This window comes from Solanum stenotomum, chromosome 3 (assembly GCF_019186545.1).
Source record: "Solanum stenotomum isolate F172 chromosome 3, ASM1918654v1, whole genome shotgun sequence".
NCBI lineage: Eukaryota > Viridiplantae > Streptophyta > Magnoliopsida > Solanales > Solanaceae > Solanum > Solanum stenotomum.
The window spans coordinates 23177780-23202196 of NC_064284.1; the positions used below are offsets into that span (position 1 = coordinate 23177780).

Genomic DNA, 24417 nt, shown 5'->3' on the forward strand with positions numbered 1-24417 from the left:
GAAACTGAAACTTGACTGCTCGAGTTCTACAATCTATCGATGCATAACAAGCATGAAGTCAATCCATACCTAGAATGACATCAAAATCTACCATGTCTAACTCAACCAAATCAACCATGGTGCTCTTGTGATTGATAGAAACAGGACAATCACGATAAACTCTTTCCGCTAGAATAGACTCCCCAATAGGTGTAGAAACACAAAAGGGTTCACAAAGTCTTTCAGGAAGAGCCTTAAACTTATTTGCAACATAAGGAGTTACAAAAGATAAACTTGCTCCTAGATCTAGCAAAGCATACACATCAAAAGCGAAGACCTTGATCATACCAGTGACAACATTCGGAGAATTCTCTTGCTCATAGCGACTGGTGATAGCATAAAGGCGGTTTGCTCCTCCACCTGTACTAGAAGTAGCTCCTCTAGGTGCCGTCCTGTCTGGTGGAACAACTGAAGAAGACTGTGCTTTATTGCCTCCATTACCCTGCCTATTCTTTGGACACTCTCGCATGAAATGTCCATTCTACCACACTTGAAACAACCAATGGAGCCCTCTCGACAAATACCTGAGTGGTTTCTACCACACTTGGCGCAGGCAGGAGGTTTATTACTCCCTTTAGCCACACTACCCAAAGATTGTGCTGGTCTAGCCCTGAAGTCCTTCGAATTCTGAACATTAAATTCACCTCTGTATCTGGGTGCAGGTGCTCTAGAAAATTATGGAGCAGGTCCTTTTTGCCTTTGTTGGAAAGATGAACGATTTGAATTACCTCTCTGCTGCCTAGACTCATTCTCGATCTTAGCTCTCTTATTTCTGAACTCTTCTCTGTCCCTCAGCTTCTCTTCCTCAACCTGCTGCACATAAACCATCAACCTTGATATGTCCATGTCCCCGATAAGCATTGCAGCCCTACCTTCCTTGCTTGACAACCGAGACAGCCCAGCAACAAACAAGCTCATTCTATTCCTCGTGTCCGCAACCATCTCCGGAGCATAACGGGATAATTGTGTGAACTTCAAACTGTACTCATGAACACTCAAGGACTCCTGCTTAAGTGTAAGAAACTCACGTACCTTGGCCTCTCTCAATTCTCGAGGAAAGAAATGCCCCAAGAAAGCTTTCTCGAAATATGCCCAACTCGCAGGTGGTGCATTCTCAGCTCTGCCCCCTTTCCACTGGTCAAACCATGTTCTAGCAACATCCTTCAGCTGATACGCAGCTAGTTCAACCCGCTCAGTATCTGCCACATGCATCAAATCAAAAATCTTCTTCAACTCCTCAATGAAATCCTCTGGATCCTCAGTACTACTCGAACCCATGAAACTCGGAGGATTCATCCCCAAGAACTCACGAGTCCTAGAAGTGTCAACTCCTTCCTGTCGAGCTCCCCTTTGCTGACCAATCTGATTAGCTACAGCTTGACTCAACATTCTAATTGCCTCTCTGAACTCGGCATTAGAAACTTCCCCTTGATCTTGCACTCCCGGTGCATAGCGTAACTCTTGCTCATCAACATAACGTCTAGAAAGACGCCCTCTACCAACTCTTCGTGGAGGCATGACTATCTAAAACACGCGCAAGCACGGATTAGAAAGAAACTTTTTAGAGATCAACTCTAACACATGAAATGCGTGTGAAAGAAATGAGAAATCTTCCTAAATGTTGCAGTCTCCCAATTATAGATGTGGCGCGCTTCACACCGATAACTAGGACTCTACAGACACTGCTTCATAGACTCCCTAGGACTCCTGAACTCTGTACTATGATACCAAGTTTGTCACGCCCCGAGCCTACACCCTGGGCGGGACCGGCACCCGGAGACCATTTTTGGCCCCAAGCGAACCCTTGGCCTGGCTTTCTTAACTCAGCGGAAACCTCAACAGAATAACTCGATGCAATACAATATTACAAAACAACTTAACTTATAAAATATGGCCATAAAGGCAACTCGAATCTCAAAATAGAATATTTGCATATATACATGGATAAGAGACTCAAAACTAACTGACTGACTGTCTGTCTATGAAGCCTCTAAAATACTGAGATGGATGTTGGGACAGACCCCGCAACATCCTAATAAAACAAAAACTAACACAAAATAATTGAGTCCTACGGAATGCAAAGAGGCTCACCACTGACTCTGGAGTGCTCAGCTGGATCAACGACGTGCAGGACGCTGATCCGGGGTACCTGAATCTGCATCATTAAACGATGCAGGCCAACTGGCATCAGTACATGGAATGTACGAGTATGCGAGCTGGAAAACTAAGCAACAAAGGCTAGAAGGAAATCTGGAAAAAACTGAATAGCTTACCTAGCTCAACTTAACTCAACCTGACTGACTTCTTTCAATATAAGGCAATTTAAAACAAGTGCGATATAAAGAAAGACTGTTTAAAACATGCTATAAACTCTGTGTGTATACAAAGATACAATAAGCCTGAAATGTATATAGAAATACAATGAACTGATGTATATAAAAATACAATAATCTCTGTGTATGAAAATACAATAACTGCTGTGGGAGCTTCTCTAACTGACAATCATCACATAAGAGCTATAGTGATGATACAGCGATCGACCTCACGCTGCCAGAGCATCTTATACCCGGCCAAAGGTATAAGACCTGAACTGCCTAATGGATCCACTAGTCTAATCTGAAAAGGATTCATCTAAAAAGTTTGATCATTTTCTACCCATGGTGGCTAACATGGTTCTATGGGGGTTGTGGGTTCTTTGAACGCTCCCCCAATTCGGTGCTCGATACTACTCCCAAAAATGTACTGGCTCTTATGTTTTTAAAACATATGTTTTCCTGCTGATATGAGATAATTACTCAAAAAAAAACTATCCCGAAGGCTCTTTGGAAATCTCAGTTTCCAACCTTGTTTAAATGTAAAGACATTTCTTTAAAACTTCTTTGGGAATACATAGTTCCCTAATAACTTTGAGAAAATGAACTCAACTCTTTACTCTTTACTTTACTTGAAACTCTTTACTTTACTTGAACTCTTGGCTTGATGTGAAACTCTTAACTTAACCTCAAAAGAAATGATTTGTGAAAAGACTAAAATGCCCTTAAATTTCCGAAACGGACTCCCTGCCAACTGCCCAACTTTCAAAGATCATAACTCGCTCATACGAACTCGAAATCGAGTAAAATCAGTGACGTTGAAAAGATCGTTCCAAGGGCTTTCTAAACAAAACTGGAACTACTCCTGGATCATCCTGAGCTAGGAGTTATGACTGCTCAAAGTTGGTCAAAAACTCACTGATTTCCACACTTAGCCAAATTTCCAGATTTTTGAACTTAGCCAAATTTCCAGATTCTAGACTGCCAAATTTCCAGATTTTAAATTTTTCCAAAAATGACTATTTCCAAATTCAAGCTTCTTCATATTCATTTTAAATTGTCGGATGTTACAATTTAGGGCTATATTTTAATAAAAATTATGTCCTCAAATGCTTATTTTATCTCAATATCTGATGAAAACCCTTAAGTTTCAAGTATTTGATGTTTGAAGGAAAGCATGGACATTATGTCGCAAAAATGAATGAAAAGGCCCAGAAGAAATAGAAATGAAGGCCTGAGGATCGCCGAGTCCACTTGGCGAGTCGCCGAAAGGTCTTACTTCACCTTTTGTTCCAGTGTGCTGAGCCATGAAGGAAAGAAACAAGTCGGCAGAGATAGGGAGCAGTCGGCGCATCACCGAGAAGTTTCGCGAAGCAGTACCATGTCGCCCAATGACCCAAAGTACGACGATGTCGAAGGCTGGTGCAAGACGGCGATGAACTACACCAAATGGCGAATCGCCAAGTTGATCGACGATTCTGACTAACGACGCCGAATGATCCGCTGCAGCACAAATCTGTGAAAACTATAAATACTAGTTAGAGTTGTAGTTTTAGGAGTCGAACAATTATTATAATTTTTATATAGAATAGTATTTTTTTTAGTATTTTTGCTCTGAGTTTGAGAAGGTTTTGAAGACTTGAAGAAAAAAAAGGTTTCATCTCCATGGATTTGGACTTGGGTCTTTTGGATTCTTCACTATTGGTCTGTAATAAGACTTAAATCTTCATACCCATTTCAATGCAAGTTCATTTAGGTATAAATTCATATCTTTTAATGTGTGGCTAAAAACCCCAATTATTGGCGTGTGATTTAGCGAATATGGGTTAAGATAATTGTTGGGTCCTGCTTGCTAATAGTTTAACCGTAGTTTAATTGTGATTTTGTTTAGTGGTTATGGATGAATTTAATGAATTTGTAGTTGCAAATACAAGTTTATTTATCTATTTTCGGCTTGCTCGAGAGAGAGATCGTAAAACTAAGACCACTAGATTGATGGCCAATGTGAGTGGGTCGACATGAGGTTCAGCTCGAGAGAGTGAACCCTAGTCCCATCTCCACACACTCAGCTCGAGAGAGTGAGTGGGTTAAGGCATAGGTTGGTCTCCATGAGGCAAGTGGGTGTCCGAGAGGAACACATTTGAAACAAGGTAAGTTGCTCGAGAGAGAGCTTATCCCCCTTAAAGTCTGTCCTAGTCACAATTACTCTATGAATCTTCTATCGAAAGCATGTACCCAATAATCTAGCTTAACATGTATTCCCGTCACATCCCAAGGATCCCCTTTTATTACTTAGAAACCCTTGTTTATTTTGTTATTTTTACCTACTTGTGACAAAAAGAACCCATTATTAATTGACACTCTTGTATCCCTCTTTAATTTACAATGTTTTTAATCGTTAATGTCATTAGTTACGGCTAGTTAGAACTAAATTTTATTTTTCTATTAATTCTCAAAATCACTCTCTTGAGAACAATCCCAACTCTTGGTTGGGTTACTAAACTATTGTATGATCGTAGACACTTACATCATAAATTGTGTCTTGATTACGCAAACATCACAGAGTCTCATGGTTTCCGATATTCTATTCATCCGGGTGTGACCAAGAAGTATAGAGATTTGAAGCTAATTTATTGGTGGTCGGGCATGAAGAAAGGCATTGGAATTTGTAACGAAGTGTCAAAATTGTCAACAAGTGAAATATGAACATCAAAGGCCTGCATGTTTACTTCAAAGTATGCCAATTTCGGAATGGAAGTGGGAAAGAATAGCCATGGATTTTGTTGTTGGTCTTCCCAAGACTTTGGGGAAGTTTGATTCTATTTGGTTAGTGATTGATAGATTCACTAAGTCAGCCAATTTTAATTCGATAAGAATAGATTATAATGTTAAACAATTGGCTAATGTTTATGTGAAAGAGATACTGAGGTTGCATGGGGTGCCCCTCTCTATCATCTTAGACTGTGGTACCCAATTCACATCCAAGTTTTAAAGGAAATTGCATGATGAATTGGGCACACAACGCACTTTTAGTACAGCCTTCCATCCAGAGACAGAAGGACAGTCAGAGAGGACTATTAAAGTGTTAGAGGACATGTTGAGGGCATGTGTGATTGATTTTGGAGGGCATTGTGATAAATTCTTACCTTTGTGTGAATTCTCCTATGATAATAGTTATCACTCCAGCATTGATAAGAAATGATTTGAGGCACTCTATGGGAGGGGATTTAAATCACCCATATGATGATTTGAGGTTGGAGATGTGAAACCATTGGGGGTTGATTTAGTGAAGGATGTTCAAGATAAGGTTAGGAGTATTCAAGCTAAGCTTCTAGCAGCCCAGAGTAGACGAAAAAAGTATGTTGATCATAAGGTAAGAGACATGACATTTCAATATGGTGAAAATGTTCTTAAGGTATCACCCATGAAAGGGGTGATGAAATTTGGTAAGAAGGGTAAGTTAAGTCCTAGATACATTGGCCATTTGAGATTCTTGAATGTGTGGAACCGGTAGCGTATAGATTGGCTTTACCTCCTAATTTAACGAGTGTTCATCCGATATTTCATGTATCCATGTTGAAGAGGTATCATGGTGATGGGGATTATATCATTAAGTGGGACTCAATTGTGTTAGACAATGACCTCCAATATGAGGAGGAACCGATTGTAATTCTTGATCGTGATGTGCACAAGTTGAGGACCAATGAGATTAAGTACGTGAAAATTCAATGAAAGCATTGTCCAGTTGAGGAAGCTACTTAAGAAACCGAGAGAGACATGCGAGACAAGTATCCACAGTTGTTCGTCGATTCAGGAACTACTTCATTCCTTCCTTAGCCTATTTTCCTAAGTTTGGTCACTTGGGGACGAGTGATGGATAAATTGGTATCTATTGTAACAACCTGTTCCCGTCGTTATAGAAAAGCCAATAGGGAAAATTTGGGACCGGAAAACTTTTTCGTAGAATTTAGATTTTCCCAACCTTGTCCAGATTTGGACAAAATCGGAGTCATTGAGGTGTAGGGAAATTTGGTAACAATCGGGTAAAGTAATTTTGATTTTGATTACGAGAGTAGTTAGATAACTAGTTAAGGAATCCGTACGACTTTACGGAATTGAATTCGGGCGAGTAGAACTCCCAAAATCGATCTTAGCATAAAGGGTATTTATGGGTTAGAGGTGTGTTGTGAAATGGGAATTATGGAATTCTTGAATTAGCTCTCTGTCTCGAGAATGCTGCTTTGGCGCTGGGTTTTGCCGTTTTGGCGGGGTGGTGGCCGTTATGGCCGATCCGACGTGAATTAAAGTTGTTAATAAACCCCTAAACGACCTCATTATGCACTTTTTGACTTTTAGAGCTAAGGAACGACCCCAAGCGACTCATACTCGTTTTTCACCATTCTTGAGGCTAAAGGTAAGTTTTTCACTCCCCAAATCCATTTTTTGATTCGTGGAATGTAATAGAATGGGCGGATATTGATGGGGGAGAGTTTTGTTATAGATTATATGATGTAAACAATCCTAATTTGGATAATTGAGATCATGGGTTTGATCTAGGTTTCATAGAATTGTTAGTAATTTGGGTAATTAATGATTGTTTATTGATTCTCGTATTATATTAATTGTTTGTAGACCAAGAACAAGCTGAACGAATCCGGAAAGGGAATGATCAAGTTTCTTAGAGTTTTAAGCTTATTTCGAGGTAGGTGATGGTTGTGATTCTATGATTGTGTGATGTATGCTTGTTCTTGCTTCATTATGATACTTATATATGTATGAATTTTGCAATGTTGATCACACTTGTTGTAAATAAGCTAGAGAATTGATGAATGCCATGAAATCATGACTTAAATGTATGATCTTGATGATATACTTGTGATTGTGATTGTGGTATGTGAATGGGATCGGTTGCCACGTTCCGGCATAAAAATGGTATCGGTTGCCACCTTCCGGCATAAATATGAGATCGGTTGCCACCTTCCGGCATGCTAATTATTTAGGTTTGGGTTTGGGTTTGGGTTCCATGAGAGGACCAATGATTTGACATAAAATGTGAAGTTGTTCGTTGTTCGTAAATGTTGATGATATTGTATATGTTGATATGTATGCATGTGGTTATAATGTTGTTTGACTTGTTTATGTTGCACTAGTGGGATAGCCGTGTGATCCTACCAGTACACTGTGGTTGTGTAATGATTCTGCACTTGCTCTTATTTTTGTTGAGTACATGGCATCTTCAAGTGGCTATTGACAGACCTTACTTAGAAGATCAGTGATCGTCGTTCGAATTCAAAGGTGAGTCAATTCTTCCGGGCTGCCATGGAATTCTCTTTCGTCTATGTCCACCATTTTTGGACTTAGACAATTTTTTTAGTTAGTTCATTAGTATGAGGTTGTATCCCTTCTTGTTTAGACTTGGTTCATTGTTAGAATGTTTTGGTACATTGACTTTCAGGTTGTAAGTTATTCTTCCTCATTGTTAGTTATTATTGTTAGAGTTTATGGGAACTCTATTTTTATTTCCTTAGTATTTGATTAAATGCCTTAGTTTTTAGATTATTTGCTTGGTTTGAGTTGTAGTAGTGGTTCTCCCACCAGAGTGTTAGTGTGGGTGTCAATCACGACGGTCTAAGTCGTGATAGAGAACTGGGCAGGAAAAGATTTGTATTGTATAATTATGAGTGTATAGGACAATGATACATGTATTTGCATGTGTATATACAATTTTCTCTCGTTTTATACAAACATAAACACAATTTATACATTTGTGTTTGTATAAAGTGAGAGAGGCGAGGGAGAGACTGGTGAGCGAGAGAGGGAGAGTGGCGAGTGAGAATTTCAGGGAGAGAGGCGAATGGCAATAGTTTGCTACGGGTTGAAATTAAATCAAACTGTGGTTATAACATTTAATTTGAATTAATAGTTTGCTAGTATATACAATTTTCCCAAGAATGTATCGATCTGAGATGATGAACAATTTTGGATCATTTTACTATGCAGTTATGCACAACATATAAAATAATCTTTTAACGATAATAATTTAATTATCACTAAATATGTATTTTAAGAGGCAATTAACACTCTTTGTCAATATCTCTAAAATTTATAGCGACAAAAATTTAATGGAAATTAATTAATATCAATAAATTTTTTATCACTCCTTATTGGTAATATGTGTATTAATTGCCTCTAAAAGTTATTTTTAATGCGGTAGTGGTCAAACTTAAAATGCCTTAGTTCCACTTGCTAATCTAGCTAAAGATGTCCATGATGCTATATGTAGTTTATATTTTTATATGCGTGAAAGTTAGACACTAACACGTTTTCGTTAAAAACTACACAATAAAATTAATAATCTTATAAGTTATAGGTAATACATCTAATCCACTTGCTTCTATTTTTTAATTAATCCACTTGCCATGGTTGATCATGAATGCTTGAAGGACTCCTCAAGAATTAGAAATTCTAAGGTTTAAGTCATCTGCGGTCTTTTAAAGTTGTCCGTATATTTCACTTGAACATCTTATATTAGGCATGTTTCAATTGAACACCTTTTTTAGTAAAAAAAAATATCTATCGAACATTTTTTTACAATCAACTAAAAGTGAAAATTGTGTGTTATATACACTTGCGACTGACGTGGTATTGTAACTATAAAAAAAAAAAAAGACACGTGGCATTGTCCAATAATAACAATTTAAAAATAAATTAGAAATTAAAATAAAATAAATGTTTTCAGAAGAAGAAAAAAAACTTTCTTCCTTTTTTTTCTTCATTGTCAGAACAACCCACCCACCCGCGACATCCGTCCTTCCCCATTTTCCTCTTTGTCTGAACGTGCTCACAACGATCGACAGCTAAATTATCGTACACTCCGATAAATATTCTTAATTATATAAGAAAACAACTTCAGATTCGTATTAATTTTGTAGGAAAAAAATGGAGTTTGGTCGGAATTGTTTTTGACTCAATTTTAATTTTATTTTTGATGAAATTATCTTTACAATTCAAATGAAAATCTTTAACAGTAAACTCTTTTGATCTTTTGTGTTTTTACTGGTCATTTATTTCATTGATGCTTTTCCGATAAAGAGAACGACGAAGATGATATTGTTGATAGCGGAATGATGCCAGAAAGAAAGAAAGAATGAAGGATTATATGGGAAAGGGGCGCGTCGAGGGATGGTAGAAAAGGAATTTGGCCGATGAGGTTCAGGTAATTTTGAATTGAGAAGTTCAATTGGGGAAGATGAGTTGGAGAAGACAACTGGTTTTTTTAAAAAAAAAAAATTATGTTCAGATTATGAATTTTCTTACGTTGATATGTCCTTTTCTTATTGGTCAGCAAAAAGAAAATTATGGCTTCACGCGCGTACTTACAATTGTATTACACTTATAATGCCATGTTATCAAAAAGTATTTAATAGTTACATGTTTTGAACGGTAGGTGTGCTCAATAGGAACAACCTCTAGTTAAGGCGTTTAAGTGAAATATGCGGACAACTTCAAGAACCGTAGATGACTTAAGCCAAATTCTACATTTCTCTGATCACGTAAAAACAACCCGTAAAAAGGTTGTCAAATAAATAAAATAAAATATTATTTATTACCTCAATTTATATGACGCTATTTCATTAGATATTAAAATTTAAAAACATACTCCCTCCGTCCCTTTTTAGTTGTCCACTTTAGAAATGGCACACAGATTAAGGCAACAATGATTAGCACAGTGAAGTTACAATTTTACCCTTATGACAACTTTTCACTTCAAAATTACAACCACTTATTTGAATTCAAGTGAAATAAATTGGAGGGAAACAACATACACTTTTACAATTTTCAAGAAATATAAATAAGGGTATAATAGGAAAAAATTTGTTGTTCTTTCTTGATTTGTCAAAATGGACAACTAAATAGGGACAACTAAAAAAGGAAATATGGACAAGTAAATAGGGACGGAGGGAGTAGTAAATTGTTTAAAATTGTCACTTTAAATATTTATCTGACTCGCTTATAGGAAGAAGCACAGATTGTGAGAATGACAAAGACCGCTGATGTCAGTTTGCTGACGTATGCCTAGAAAAAATATAGTACTTATTATATTATATTTAAATCAAATAAAGGGGAAGATTAAGTCCAAAAAAACTGACAAAGAGAGACTTAAAAACTAAGCAAGTGAGGTCCAGCTAATATTCTTAGGAAAGAATATCATAACGTTGCAATCAATCACAATTATTATTATTACTATTATTATATTATAATAAACATTATTATAATAAACACTATTATAGTATTTATATAGCACGAGCTACATTGAACGACCTCAATGACTTCTCTTATCTTAATTTGGGATTTGACCACATTTTTACTAATCTATCATCAAACATTAGTATTTGTATCATCAAATTGACTGCGCATTTCTTCGAAATAGAATTGGTATTTTACCTCATTCACTACTTTTGTCCCTTCAAACATTCGATAAAATTGAAATAATACGGAAAAAAAAAATAACAATAATCTTTGTCTTAAATATAATATTTATTTCGTTAAATCGTTTTCCAATCTGAATTTGACAACACCGGATTCCGTTCTCATCTACATCATCGAAGACCCCAAAGCTTGATATGATGATCTCTTTTATTAGTTACCTTGTTGTCGTTATATCATCTTTTGCTTACTATCGTCACAATATTCAACTAATAATAATCAAATCTAATGAGTTAAGCTAAGATGTGTATCCTTGATCCAATATGAATTTTATTGTATTGTTTTTCTGGTAATTACAACATGCCAAATTGTTTAATATTTTATACTATTTTTTTTTTCAGGAAATAGCAAAAAAAATTCTAAATTTTAAAAAAAGTAATTTTATTTATATGTATAAGTTATTATATTTGTAGTCATTGTATATACGTTCAGAAGCTAATTAATTAAATAATTAGAAAAAAATAGAAACAAAAGAAATAACGTTTTCAAAATTATATTGATACTAGAAACTGCTATAAATATTTAAAATAAGGAATTTATTTTGATAAATTACTCCGGACTAAGAAGCATAGAACAATTAAATGGCTATCAACAATTTTTTTTATAGGAAGAAACATAATTTTATTCATCAAGATTGTGGGTACAATTTTATTGATCCTTGATTCTTCTCTCATAAAATATTTATCCATAATTTAAGGGTCGTTAGTGGCATATTTTTCGACTTAGGATGATTTGGACTTGATCTACATAGTTTGAGAATCGTTAGTGACGTATTTCTCAAACTAGGATTATTTGAACTTGATCTACGTAATTCGAGGACTATTAGTAACGTATTTCTCGAATTAAGATGATTTGAATTTGATCTATTTATGAATATTTCATGACTTTGTGGAATATTTGAGATCTTGATCTTTAAAAATACCCAAAAATTTATGGGATATTTGAGATCGCTATCAACAATTTATTATGCGTACAAAGTCTCAACGAACTTATTTCTTCTTCTTTTTCATCTTTATCTCATTTAGTTATGTTCATTATTTTTTCTCGTCTCTAAATCTATTTATAAATATATGTTATTTACAATAATTAATAATTATTTTAAAACAGGAATGACAGTGAGAGGACTCACATTTACCTCTAAAAGTAATTACTAATCACTTAATCAGTAAGTATAATACTTTATTATTTATTGCACATCGTTTAAACAGGAAAGGAAAACAAAACTACAAAAGGTATATTACGCTTTTATTTGGATTTTTTTTAATGCTTTATTTAGACTTGTTTTTGTTTTACATTTCTAATCCAAATCAAGTACTTAACGTCAAAGTTGGCAAAAAATATATTTTCTTAACGTCAAATCAAGTTTCTAGTTTGACAATGCCTTTCCTGGCATTCTATGAAAATATAATAAAATATTGACGAAATTTATTAGTACTATTTTTATTGGGAAACAGCAAGGTGCCACACCTCTTAGAGCCTGTTTGGATGAGCTTTTAAGTTGGTCAAACTGACTTAAAAGTCAATTTTTGACTTATTAAAGCGTTTGACAACTATCAAAGTGACTTATTTTAAGTCAAAAATGACTTATTTTAAGCCAAAAGCTAAAAGCTAGGTGAGGGGAGAATGACTTATTTTAAGCCAAAAGCTAAAAGCTAGGTGAGGGGAGCTCTTTTTTTTTCAACTTAAAAGTCTTTTTATGTTGACTAAATATATTACCTTTTTGCCCTTAATTCTTTTATACAATTTTCAAATTGTCCATATTGAATTATTATTATTATTATTATTATTATTATTATTATATTATTATTATTATTATTATTATTATAATTATTATTATTATTATTATTATATTATTATTATTATTATTATTATTATTACTATTACTATTATTATTATTATTATTATTATTACTATTATTATTATTAAATTATTATTATTATAATTATAATAATACTAACTATTATTATTATTATATTATTATTATTACTATTACTATTACTATTATTATTATTATTATTATTATTATTATTATTATTATTATTATTATTATTTCTGAAATATGAATTTATATTCCTCTTATAAGGTGGTAAAGAAATATGTGAATGATAGGAAAATATTATTACTTATGGATGTAAAACATAATTTAATTTTGTTTTAATTTTTTTTTAAGTATAAAAACCTTAAATTAATCAACTTTTTATCATGTTAACAGCTTAAAGGGTATTTCAGACATTTTGATAAAAAAAAAGTGTTTACCAGCACTTATTTGCCAAACACATCAACAATTTTTTTTTCAACTGCAGCACTTTTATCCAAACATATAACTACTTATTTTAAAAATAAGTTCCAGCGCTTTAAAAGTTACTTTTTTTAAGTCAATCCAAACGGGCTCTTAGTTTTTGTCAGAATCTAGATCAATTAAAATTCATATTGATCTGTTTTTCATATTTTTTTATAAAGATACGAGAGAATTTATTTTCTATTTTTAAAAAAATCACTTTATGTGGTATTACATATACAAGATTTTTATTTTTATACCTAAGAGAAATAAAAAGGTCAATGTGGTATTTTTATTAAAAATTGATCGACAGGTGAGTAGATTTTCTGATTCAAGTGTATAGAATTTTATTTTAAAAGAAACCAACTTTAGGAGATTAAAAATTGTTTTGAAAGAAATCTATCTCAGTCAATTCATTTAGGGAAAAATGCGGGAAATAAGTTATCCAACCTCAGGATGTCGAAAAATATTTTGGAAAAAAATCAATTATAATTACCGACCTCGTGAGGTTGATAATTATGTTGATTAACTTAATTTAACAATACTAACCTCTGAGGTCGTATTCTTAAAAATATTCTTGTTTTGTTTCCAATATATTAGGGATGCATTTTATGTTAGGTTAAACTATTTGAATTGAAATGTATGCCTATGATTTTAGTTTAACTAGAAAAAGATTGAAACATAATTATTGACATTAAAATAAATGTTATATCTATTTTAATGATACAAATGAGTACTATTGTATCTCAAATATATCCATTGAGCTTTAATTGTAACTATTTATATTCCTAGTAATTATTTGTATTAGATTGTTTTGAGTTATAAGGACTTTCTCAAAAAAAAAAAAAAAGTGTGTGAGAGGAGTTTTTCCACGTAATTTTTTTAAATATTATTTTACTTTATTTCACACTTACTACTGGCATAATTACTAAAAAACTTGTTTCTTGTGTACACACATAGTAGTTGGAATTTTCTCCAAAATGTTGTGGTATACACCACCATAGCAAATTAGGAATGAATGGTAACCGTATCTAATAACTTTAATTCAAACTTTATATTTATATTAAAATTATGTTCAACAAATAAATTTCGAAATCAGTTACTAACGTATGAAGTCGTTACTGTAGAATTTAGAACCATAAAATTTGAATTCTAAACACTATTTTTTATTATTATTATTAGTCAGTTCTGAAAGTTACCTAGAAATAACCATCTCTCAAAGTCTTTTTTTTATTAATGAAATAAATAACTAGTGTAGTGCAAAGTACACAATACCTTAGCAACTAAAAGCAGTGATTTAAAGACTGTAATGCAGATTGAGAGAATCTAAAATGTGCCTTCCCAGAAGTCATTATGATTTCTTTTAAATAAATAAATTGTGATTTGCATAAAAATGTTGATTTATAATTATAAAGTTGTAAAGTTAGTGGGAGTAGATGGTCTTCTCCCTTTCCAATACGATCTAGTAAATTATTCAAAAGAAATACCAGGACATTTCTCCATTTTAAATTCTTAATTTTGAAATACCAGCTGATTATGCACCAATTAAATGCTTATACAATGAATTATCATTTCAAGGTTTCAATGTCTTACTTTAAAAAAAAAATGTTTAAAACAATGTTATTTTTCTAAAATTAGCAACTTTCAATTTCAACATCTTATATGTCTTGTTTAAAGCCATAAAATTTGAAAGATATTTAGATATATTATTCTTGGAAGTTCATTCATAATATTCGTCAATTTTAAATATATAAAATAAAACAGAGGAACCTATTATCCTCTAATAAAATTAAAATTAATCTTTCAAACAATAGTCTATGTACGACAATAATAAGTTTATATTTATTTAATATAGTGTTCATGTTTTCAAGATTTACTTGTGCGAAAAAAACTAGAACTTGGAAGTTCATTCATAATATCCGTACTAATATATGATGTGTTCATGTGTTTGATAATTTTTTTTAAAATGAATAAAATTCCTTTTTTTAAGTGAAGGTAGAGAAAACCAGTTTCACAAATAATATTTCCTCTTCATTTATACAGTAGTTTGCAAGACCAACTTTTTCTTCATTCAATATGAGAAAACAAAAAGACAAAGAGTTTTAAAAACACTTCATCTTTATTCTCATATTATATTGATTGTGTCATTCCCGCTATTCAACACACTTCATCTTTATTCTCACTTTCCGTGAACCCCATACCCACCACCCAAGGCCGGCTCTATGTATACAAAAATAAGGCATTGGCCTTAGGCCCCCAATTTTAGGGGCCTCAATTTTTTACCAAGAATAAATTATGTGTTAATTTTTTAAAGAGAAATATTAAATATTTATGATAAAAAGTATATATTTAAAATTATTATTTTATTCTCTTCAGCCCCATTCAAATAGAAGAAATCAAGAAAATATTGTTTTATTTTCTTACACACTCTCTACTAATACTCACATTGTTTTCTTTTTAACTCCTTTTACACTATCTTCTTTAAATTGTTGATAAGTTAGAGTAATATTTTGTCAAAAATATCAATTAATAGTCGAAAAGTGTTGAACAAATTGAATTGTAAATTCTTTTTCCATTTCTTCTTAGATTTTCAAGCATTACAACAACCATAGTAAAATGTGGGGTAACCAAATTATCAACTTCATCAAAGCTATGGTTCTAACTATTATATTTATTTGAAATTTGTCAACTTATTACTTGTAGAACTATGTTAACAATTCATATAATGATTGCCCGAGTAAAATAATATTTTTCAACATTGAATTAATAAAATCTTAATTAAAACTAATAAATGAAAAAGAAATCGAATAAATCATTTATATATAAAAAAAATATTAGGTAATACTTTGCATTTAAAAATGTAAGAAAAATAAATTTTAAATAAATGCATGTGAAGTTTATTTAGATTTTAGGTCTCTAATTAAGATTTCGCTTTAGGCCTCCGATTACGTTGAGCCGCCGCTGCCACCACCCTGCTACCCCTACCATGAGATAATATTTCTAGCTCACAAACCAAGCACAAAAAAATTAAGGAAGAAACGTACTTATTTTTCTAGACAATATTTTGTTTGTAACGAATACACCCATATAGTCAGATTTATTTGTGTTGTTTTTCGTCTCATTCATACGGAAAAAATGTCCACTGAACCTTTTTCAAAAGAATTGATTAAGATTGATAGTATAATTAGATCAAAATTTCAATTTTCTCTTTAATAAAAAGAAAGGATTGCTTCATTTGTTCTATTGTTTAAAGCTTTGCCTTTACTTTAGTTAGAGTAACTTTTGGTTAAAAAAAATATGATTATTTGACCATCAGATTAGCAAACATACTTGGAACTTTCCTCTCAGAGCTTCTTATTCCTTTTATCTTCAATTTCGTTTCTTCCCAAAATGTTGGGGAATGATCTAGTGACACATTTCAATTTGTACATGAAAAATTATCTTTAGCTTTCATGTTCTGCCAGGTGTACTAAATATATATATATATATATATATATACCTTAAAAGCATGAACTCCTAACTTGAATGTTAAATTACTATAATATTCCTAACTTAGATTGTGACTTTTTTGATGAGTTGTGACTTTTCCGATAAGTTATGACTCTTTTCAAAGGTTGTGACCTTGCCAAAGAGTTGTGACTTTTCCGATAAGTTATAACTCTTTTCAAAGGGTTGTGACCTTGCCAAAGAGTTGTGACTTTTTCAATAAGTTGCGACTTTTTCAATAAGTTGTAACTTTTCCAAAGCATTGTGATTTCTCCGAAAGGTCATGACTTTTCAGATAAGATACAAAAAATGTTTGTTCATACTACCCTTTGTTGACTATAAATAGAGGGACTTCCTCTCATTTTCAACCACAATTTTTTTTAATCTTCCACTCTTCTTCTTCTTGCATTTTAAATTTTTTTGTGTGATTTATTATCGTTGAGTGAATTCGAATATGAGGTACCACTATTCTTATGAAGTAAGTCATTCTATTCTAAGAAGATATATTCCATAACCTCAAGTACTTGAGGAAAATAATTTTGATGATAAAATAATTACTTTTTGCTTAATATATACATTAGTATGTAATGTTCCAATATATAAAGTTAACATGATTTAGTCTAAATTCATTTGTTTTTGTTAACAATTTCTCTTGTGATGTAGATATATGCTTCTGAATATCTTTTTCCAAAATTTAGAAAATTGTCACGATTTATTTTTGATGTTCAAGACAAAAGAATGACTTTATTTATCAATGCTACTTATGTGATTTAGACTCTGATCATGTTTGCTTCAAAATAGTTATTACTATATAAACATTGTCATTTTGTTTTACTTATTTACTATTTCTTAATATTAGTTTAATTTTTATTATTTACTTAATCGTAAATTTTATGAGATAAATATTTTCATTAATGCAAATATATATTTATATTTGGATAGGTATTTGTGTTTAAATTAAAGTATTATATATGTCACAAATGTATTATCAAGTTAACAAGATCTTCTAACTTCAAAATATATTATTTTAAAATGTTCCGAGTTCTTTTTTTTAAATAAAAAACTCACAACAAATGTGAAAATATGTGAATATATAAAATGTAGTTGTTCTCTTCACATGTTCATATGACATCTAAACAATTTAACGTTGAATACACATGCAAAGCCCATCTGGTTAGATGACAAGAAAAATACAAAACAAATATTGTCTATAAGGTAATATTAGTGAAATAAGACTAATTACATTATTGAACCTCATCAAATTGAAATAAATATATACATTATTGCATTTAACTAATAAAATATTTCATTGACCATCTTCATAGGTTTGCGTGAATAAGATATATATATATGAGGATCCACATTGAACATTACAAAAGAATCTGCAATATTATTTTTTGCTAAGCTTATTATTCAAATCTTCGCTTAAATAAGCAATACTATTTACTATAACATATATTTTTCGAATTGATAATCTGGTGCAACACACGTGTCACAAAAAACTAGTATATATATATATATATCCATGCCCAAAAAAATTAATACTTTTTTTAAAATTTATATGTCTTACTTTATTTCGTTTAAAAAAATATTTCTTCCTTTATTTCAATTTATTTGTCTAATTTTAATTTGACACGAAGTTTAAGATGGTAAAAAAGTCTTTAAATTTTGTGGATTGAAAACTAAAGATTTGTAGAATATAATCAAAATGCCCTTTAATCATCATCAAGGGTTGTGGTAGAGAGTGGGAAGTAGGGATTTAATTAGTCGGGCCCAATACAAGTATCGAATACCGAATGGAAAACTAAAAAGAATTAAGAAAGTTCTTTTAATTTTGTAGTTTTAAACATAGCATGAGAAAAGTCAGAATTAAAGAGTTGTCAAAAAAGAAAAAAAATATTTATCTAACAGACTAAAAAAATAAAATTAGACAAACAAATTGAAATAAGAAGAGTACTATTATTTGTGTTCACTAATTTTTTAATTACAAACATATCATGTTTAAGATCATTATGGTACATTACAATTTACACCCCTCTAGAGTTTAAGAATACAAAATTTAATGAAAGACCTTACTTTCAAAAGTTCTTTCGTACTTCGTACAATTAAATTCAGACACATAAAATGAAAAGGACGAAGTAGTAAAGTGATGATCTATACCATCTAACTAGTGAATAGAGACTCAATACACATACTTCCTCCATTCTAATTTATACCAGATTTTAACATTTAAATAAGTCTATTTTTTACCGTAATTTTCATATATATTTTTAAATATATAAATTTTATTTCAAAAAACTTAAAGATTTCATGTCTAAATTTACCGTCAAATTAAAACTGTTTGACTCTCGAAATTTGAACTATGCCACATAAATTGAGACAGAAAGAATATTATATAGCTCATAATTCGTCGTGATCGATCGTATGAATAGATAGATCATATAATACACACATACAACTCATACTAAAGTCCTTGTCATCTTTGATATATTTATAACTCGTAGCTATGAAAGCCAATTCATATACTGTTAACATAATCTCATCTCATTAATTAAACTAAACATCCATCTCATCATGTAACTGAAGATTAGACCATAATTATCTATTAGTATAATCTTGATTTCATAAAATAATACGATTGGCATCATTAAGTAGATAAAGCCAAAATGAAGTAGTGTCAACAAATTGATCGAAGGAATCGATATTACTATGTGATGATGATTGATGATGATGAGTCGTTGCAGCTGGATTGCTCTCCAAGATAATTACCGTCTTTTCCATGTCAATCATCGGATTTGGTTCATCAATCTTTTCATTTTGATCAAATGTAATAATGCTACTGCTCGATAGTGAAGAAGAACCACCCATTGGTGATATCATCAAATTACTAGTGTTCATGTTACTCCATGTTTTAGAAATATCGACAAATAATTGAGATTTTTCCTGAGCGGCCTTTTTCTTCGGTTTTCTTACCCTCCTAGACTTCACCGGGGCATCAATAATATTTTTCTGTCCAAGATGCATCTTTAGATGTGTGTGAAAGAAGTTTTTAACTTCGTTATCTGTTCTTCCTGGCAATTTTCCAGCAATAGTAGCCCATCTGGATTTACATTTTCTATTAGATACGTTATAGGTACGTACGATTACGCCTAATTTATTAAATAAACTTAAGATCGTTTTTAATAAAAGTTCTCACCTATTTCCAAGTTGCTGATGCATTTTGATGACGGTTTCTCTTTCTTCCATGGTAAAAGGTCCTCTCTTAACATCAGGGCGGAGATAATTCATCCATCGAAGTCTACAACTCTTCCCAGTTCTTGAAAGACCTGAACCATGATCGATCAGATACACAAATTAATTAAGCACAACAAATTACTTAACGTTAAAAAAGTAAAACAAGATTTGTATTAGTGATATAAGCTAAACCTGCAAATTTGGGCATGAGATTCCAATTCCAAATGCCAAATCTCATAACATAATCTTTCAATTTTTGGTCTTCTTCAGGAGACCATGCCCCCTTCTTAATTATAATCTCCTCCATCTTAATTATACTTTCAACACAATTCAATGTGGTTTCAACATTCTATTGGGAAAATAATTGAGGCCTATATATATAATATTACAGAATATTTCCACTTATGTAACCAAAGTCTTCTTTCCAAGAAAGGGGGTAGGTAGTACAATCTCTCTAACTACTTTCATTGGTTTTTCTTTTGATGATTATTTTTGCTAAATTTTCTTATAATACTATAATAGTAGTAATTCTTTGGGGGAGGAGTTGACCTGAGCATTTTAAGACTTAGGCCTCTTTTAGCGTAAGGTATAATTAGGTACAATTATCTTAGTAATAAAATGTAGGATTATTTTATCTTGTGTTTAGTTGAAGCTATTAGGCACTCGTGAGATTATTTATATATTAGTGATGTGATAAATTATCACATATACATAGTAAAATAATTTATCTCGAAATAACTTATCTCAAGATTCCCAACCAAACGTTCCCTATAAGAGAACATGAGAATAAATTCGGAAGTATTTTTCTAGAAACCAGTACGTCCAACTTTTGAGAATATTGTATGTAATTAGTCACTAAAATAGAAACTAATAATATATTTAAATTCATAAGTTTAAAACTATAGTGAATTCAACACTCAAAGATTAGACCTATAAAATTAAGTTTAAATCAAGAATTCATCTCTATCTATCGCACAGGATGATTTCGATTAGCCGTTGGTTTTACCATTTAATACCGAGTATATATTTTCTGTATCGACGTGATTAAATAACAAGATCAAGTTTTAATGAGTTTGAAAAATCATAGATAAAAGTATAAAATCAATTTGATAGAGGAAGTGCTTAGACAACTGATTTTTATATATTGAAAAATTGAAAGATTTATATCTTATATTTTTTATTTTGATCATAAATTCAAAAATGATTTTTTTTACATTTTTTTCAAAATAATATTAATATATTTGAAAACTATATAAAAGATACTACAACTACATACTCATAATAAATTATATCTAAAATATTTAGACCACAACCATAATATACTCATTTAATTATTAAAATTTGAAAGATATCACGTAAATTATAACATAGCGATAAGATGAAACCAGAAAAAGTTTATGTAAATATAATAGGGCATGCAACTTGGAAGTGGTCAAAATTAATGCATGCTTATGGAACAAGAACTAGATTAGGGTAATTTAATTTGTTGATGGTGGCCGGTCAGAATACTATTTTTTGCATGGACGCCAGTACCTTATTATGATGTACATGCACGTTTTATAAAAAAAAAATCTTATATCTAAAAAAAACTAATCCACTTGCTTATATTTTATAAGATTTTTTTAATTGAATATACATAACTTCTTTTGATCTAATCCATATAATTACTTACCATAGGATAGATCAAATTAAAATAGGAAATGAAGGTATATACTATTAAAACAATTCCACTGTGAATTAGTGGGAACATTGTGTTATAGATCATGATTTTCTTACTTATTTTTAATCAATCAATTCATTGAAAAAATGCATGGTAAAAAACAGATTTTCACTAAAATAGTGAGAAAAAAATTATTTTTTTGATATGACATTTTTTTTCTTTTTTTATTTATTCAATCAAAATATTTATGGGAATAAATGGGAAAACAGTGATGTTTTAATGTTCCACAGCTCTACGGGGAAATAAAGAAAACATTATATTACAAACAAAATAGAAACAAAGTATATATTCCTAATTTTTCTCATATATGAGTGGATATATTCTCATATTATATAGTAGGATTAATTACTTGGGTGGATTCCTTTTAAAAAATAATTACTTATTTTAAATATACTCTCTAATTATTACCATTTATAGCCATATATAACAATATTATCTACTTTATTAAAGTTGTGTCAGCTTTCTCTCTTTCGCTTCTTTCTCTTTTTTCTGTGTCTTTCCTTATTAAGCAAGGATGACAAAAACTTTTTGATGAATTGAATGGTGAAATTGTTTCATCAAATGGAAGTTTGCTCATCTTGATTATTATTTTTCTATTTTATTTGAATTTTTATCATGTTTATATTATTTATTTATTTTTAAATCTTGGTGAAAAAATATTGTTCTTTTTTTTTTTTTTTTTTTTTTTTAACTTAAAGATGGGCAAGCCCATTTTATTGATTATTGTTCTTTTTGTTGAATAAAAAATTTCGCACTTTTATAAATTGGAGATATTTCCTTAATATAGTAACACAATAATCATTAGGATTAAACAATTTTATTTAGAAAAAATATTCTCTCGATATATATAGTATAATTTTCTTTGTTGATTTATTGTCAAGATTTACAATTATTAGCTTCTGCTTAACACCTTGAAGTATGCTTAATTGTCAATATATAAAAAATTTAATACATTTTGCATTAAATGTTTAATTCTCTTCTAATTCAACTTTAATATGTGTGTAATACATTTTTAATTCATTTTGCAACTTAATGTCTCTTCATTTGTTACAATTAGATTACTTGTCTAATTCATTATTGATACAAGTTTTATTCAGTCTACGAATCATTGACTGCTCTTTCGTTTGCTACATTTTGCGTTTATGTTTAATTCTGTTCTAATTCAACTTTAATATGTGTGTAATACATTTTTAATTCATTTTCTAGTTTATTGGTGATGTGCAAGAAAAAAACATGACAAATCAGATTATTTCACTACTACTAAAAATGTATTACACACATATTAAAATTGAATTAGAAGAGAAATAAACATGAATGCAAAATGTAGCAAACGAATGAACAGTCGATGATTAGAAGACTGAATACAACTTGTATCAATAATTAATTAGACAAGTAATCTAATAGTAACAAATGAAGAAACATAATAAATTGTCAAATGAATTAAAGTTGAATTAAAAATGTATTACAAACGTATTAAAGTTGAATTAGAAGCGAATTAAACATGAATGCAAAATATAGCAAACTAAAGAACATTATGTAATCAGTAAACTGAATAAAACTTGTATTAATAATGAAATAAACAAGTAATTCAATCGTAACAAATCAACCAATAAACTACAAAATGAATAAACTTATATTAAAAGTATATTACACAAATATTAAAGTTGAATTAGAAGAGAGATTTAAACATGAATAAAAAATGTAACTAATGAAAGACCAATCAATGATCTATAGAGTGAATTAAACTTATATCAATAATAAATTAAACAAGTAATCTAATAGTAACAAATAATAAACTACAAAATGAATTAAATTTGCTTTAAAAGTGTATTACACAATACTAAAGTTGAATTAGAAGAGAAAAATTAAGAATAAATGAAAAACGTAACTAATGAATGACAAGACAATAACCTATAGACTGAATTAAACTTGTATTATTCATGAATAAAACATGTATTATATGTGTCTTATAAATTATTTTGATTTATCACTAAGAAAATGAGGGACGGTTGCAATATGTATTAAAAATGTATTGCGCATATCTTATAAATGTATTATTAGTGTGTTACCTAAATTATTCTTGTTGGTATCACTAAGAAAGGAGTGAAGTGTGCAATATGTATTATTCATGGATAAAACATGTATTATATCTATATTTTGATTTGTATCACTAAGAAAAAGAGCGATGTTTGCAATACGTATTACAAATGTATTGTGCCTATATTAAAATGTATTACAAGTGTGTTACTTAAATTATTTTGGTTGATATCACTAAAAAATGAGTGAAATTTGAAATATGTATTGAACATGTATTGTTCATGATTTTAATACAATTATGAAATATATCTAATATAACTATTCATTTAAGAATAGTTATTTAAATGAAAATTTCTAAAAGAAGAAAAAGAATTAAATAAAAAAGAGAGGAGGAAGAGAAAGAATGGCACAGAAAGAGACGAAGAAGAAGAAAAGTAAAAAGAAGAAGCATAAGAGAAAAAAAGGCAGAGAAAGAAGCGAAGAAAGATAGACAGTACAATTTTTTAATTAAAAAAAAATGTTATATTTAGTTAGAAAATTTATATTGCCATAGATGGTAAATATTTTTTTAATATAGGATATTTATGTGATTTACCCTATATAGTATGACATTATTATCAAATTTGTTCAATATACATTATATGAGTGGATATATTCTCATATTATATTGTATGACACAATTATTTAATTAATCAAATTTGTTCAATATTATACATTACATGTATGGTCAGGTTTTACTTTTTTTAACGTACATTAGCTTAGCTTGGATATTTAATTATTTATTTATCTGTATTATTTACAACTTAATATGTTTTTTATACCTG

The 24417-nt window shown here is 30.6% G+C and overlaps 1 protein-coding gene across 1 annotated transcript; it reads right to left on the reverse strand.

Annotated features, from left to right (window-relative positions):
* Positions 1-19224: 19224 nt before the first annotated feature.
* On the reverse strand, positions 19225-20143 carry LOC125858778 (transcription factor MYB15-like). The gene is made up of 3 exons (XM_049538580.1): positions 20029-20143; positions 19799-19928; positions 19225-19702 (listed from the first exon to the last, which is right to left on the reverse strand). The coding sequence occupies exons 1-3, from the start codon at positions 20141-20143 to the stop codon at positions 19225-19227; spliced, it is 723 nt and encodes a 240-aa protein (XP_049394537.1).
* Positions 20144-24417: the final 4274 nt, after the last annotated feature.

Coding starts and splice junctions, on each gene's coding strand:
- LOC125858778 (XM_049538580.1), bottom strand. CDS start 20,143: ATGGAGGAGATTATAATTAAGAAGGGGGCATGGTCTCCTGAAGAAGAC. Junction 19,929..20,028: donor TCTCATGCCCAAATTTGCAG/GTTTAGCTTATA, acceptor ATCATGGTTCAG/GTCTTTCAAGAACTGGGAAG. Junction 19,703..19,798: donor CATCAGCAACTTGGAAATAG/GTGAGAACTTTT, acceptor ATGTAAATCCAG/ATGGGCTACTATTGCTGGAA.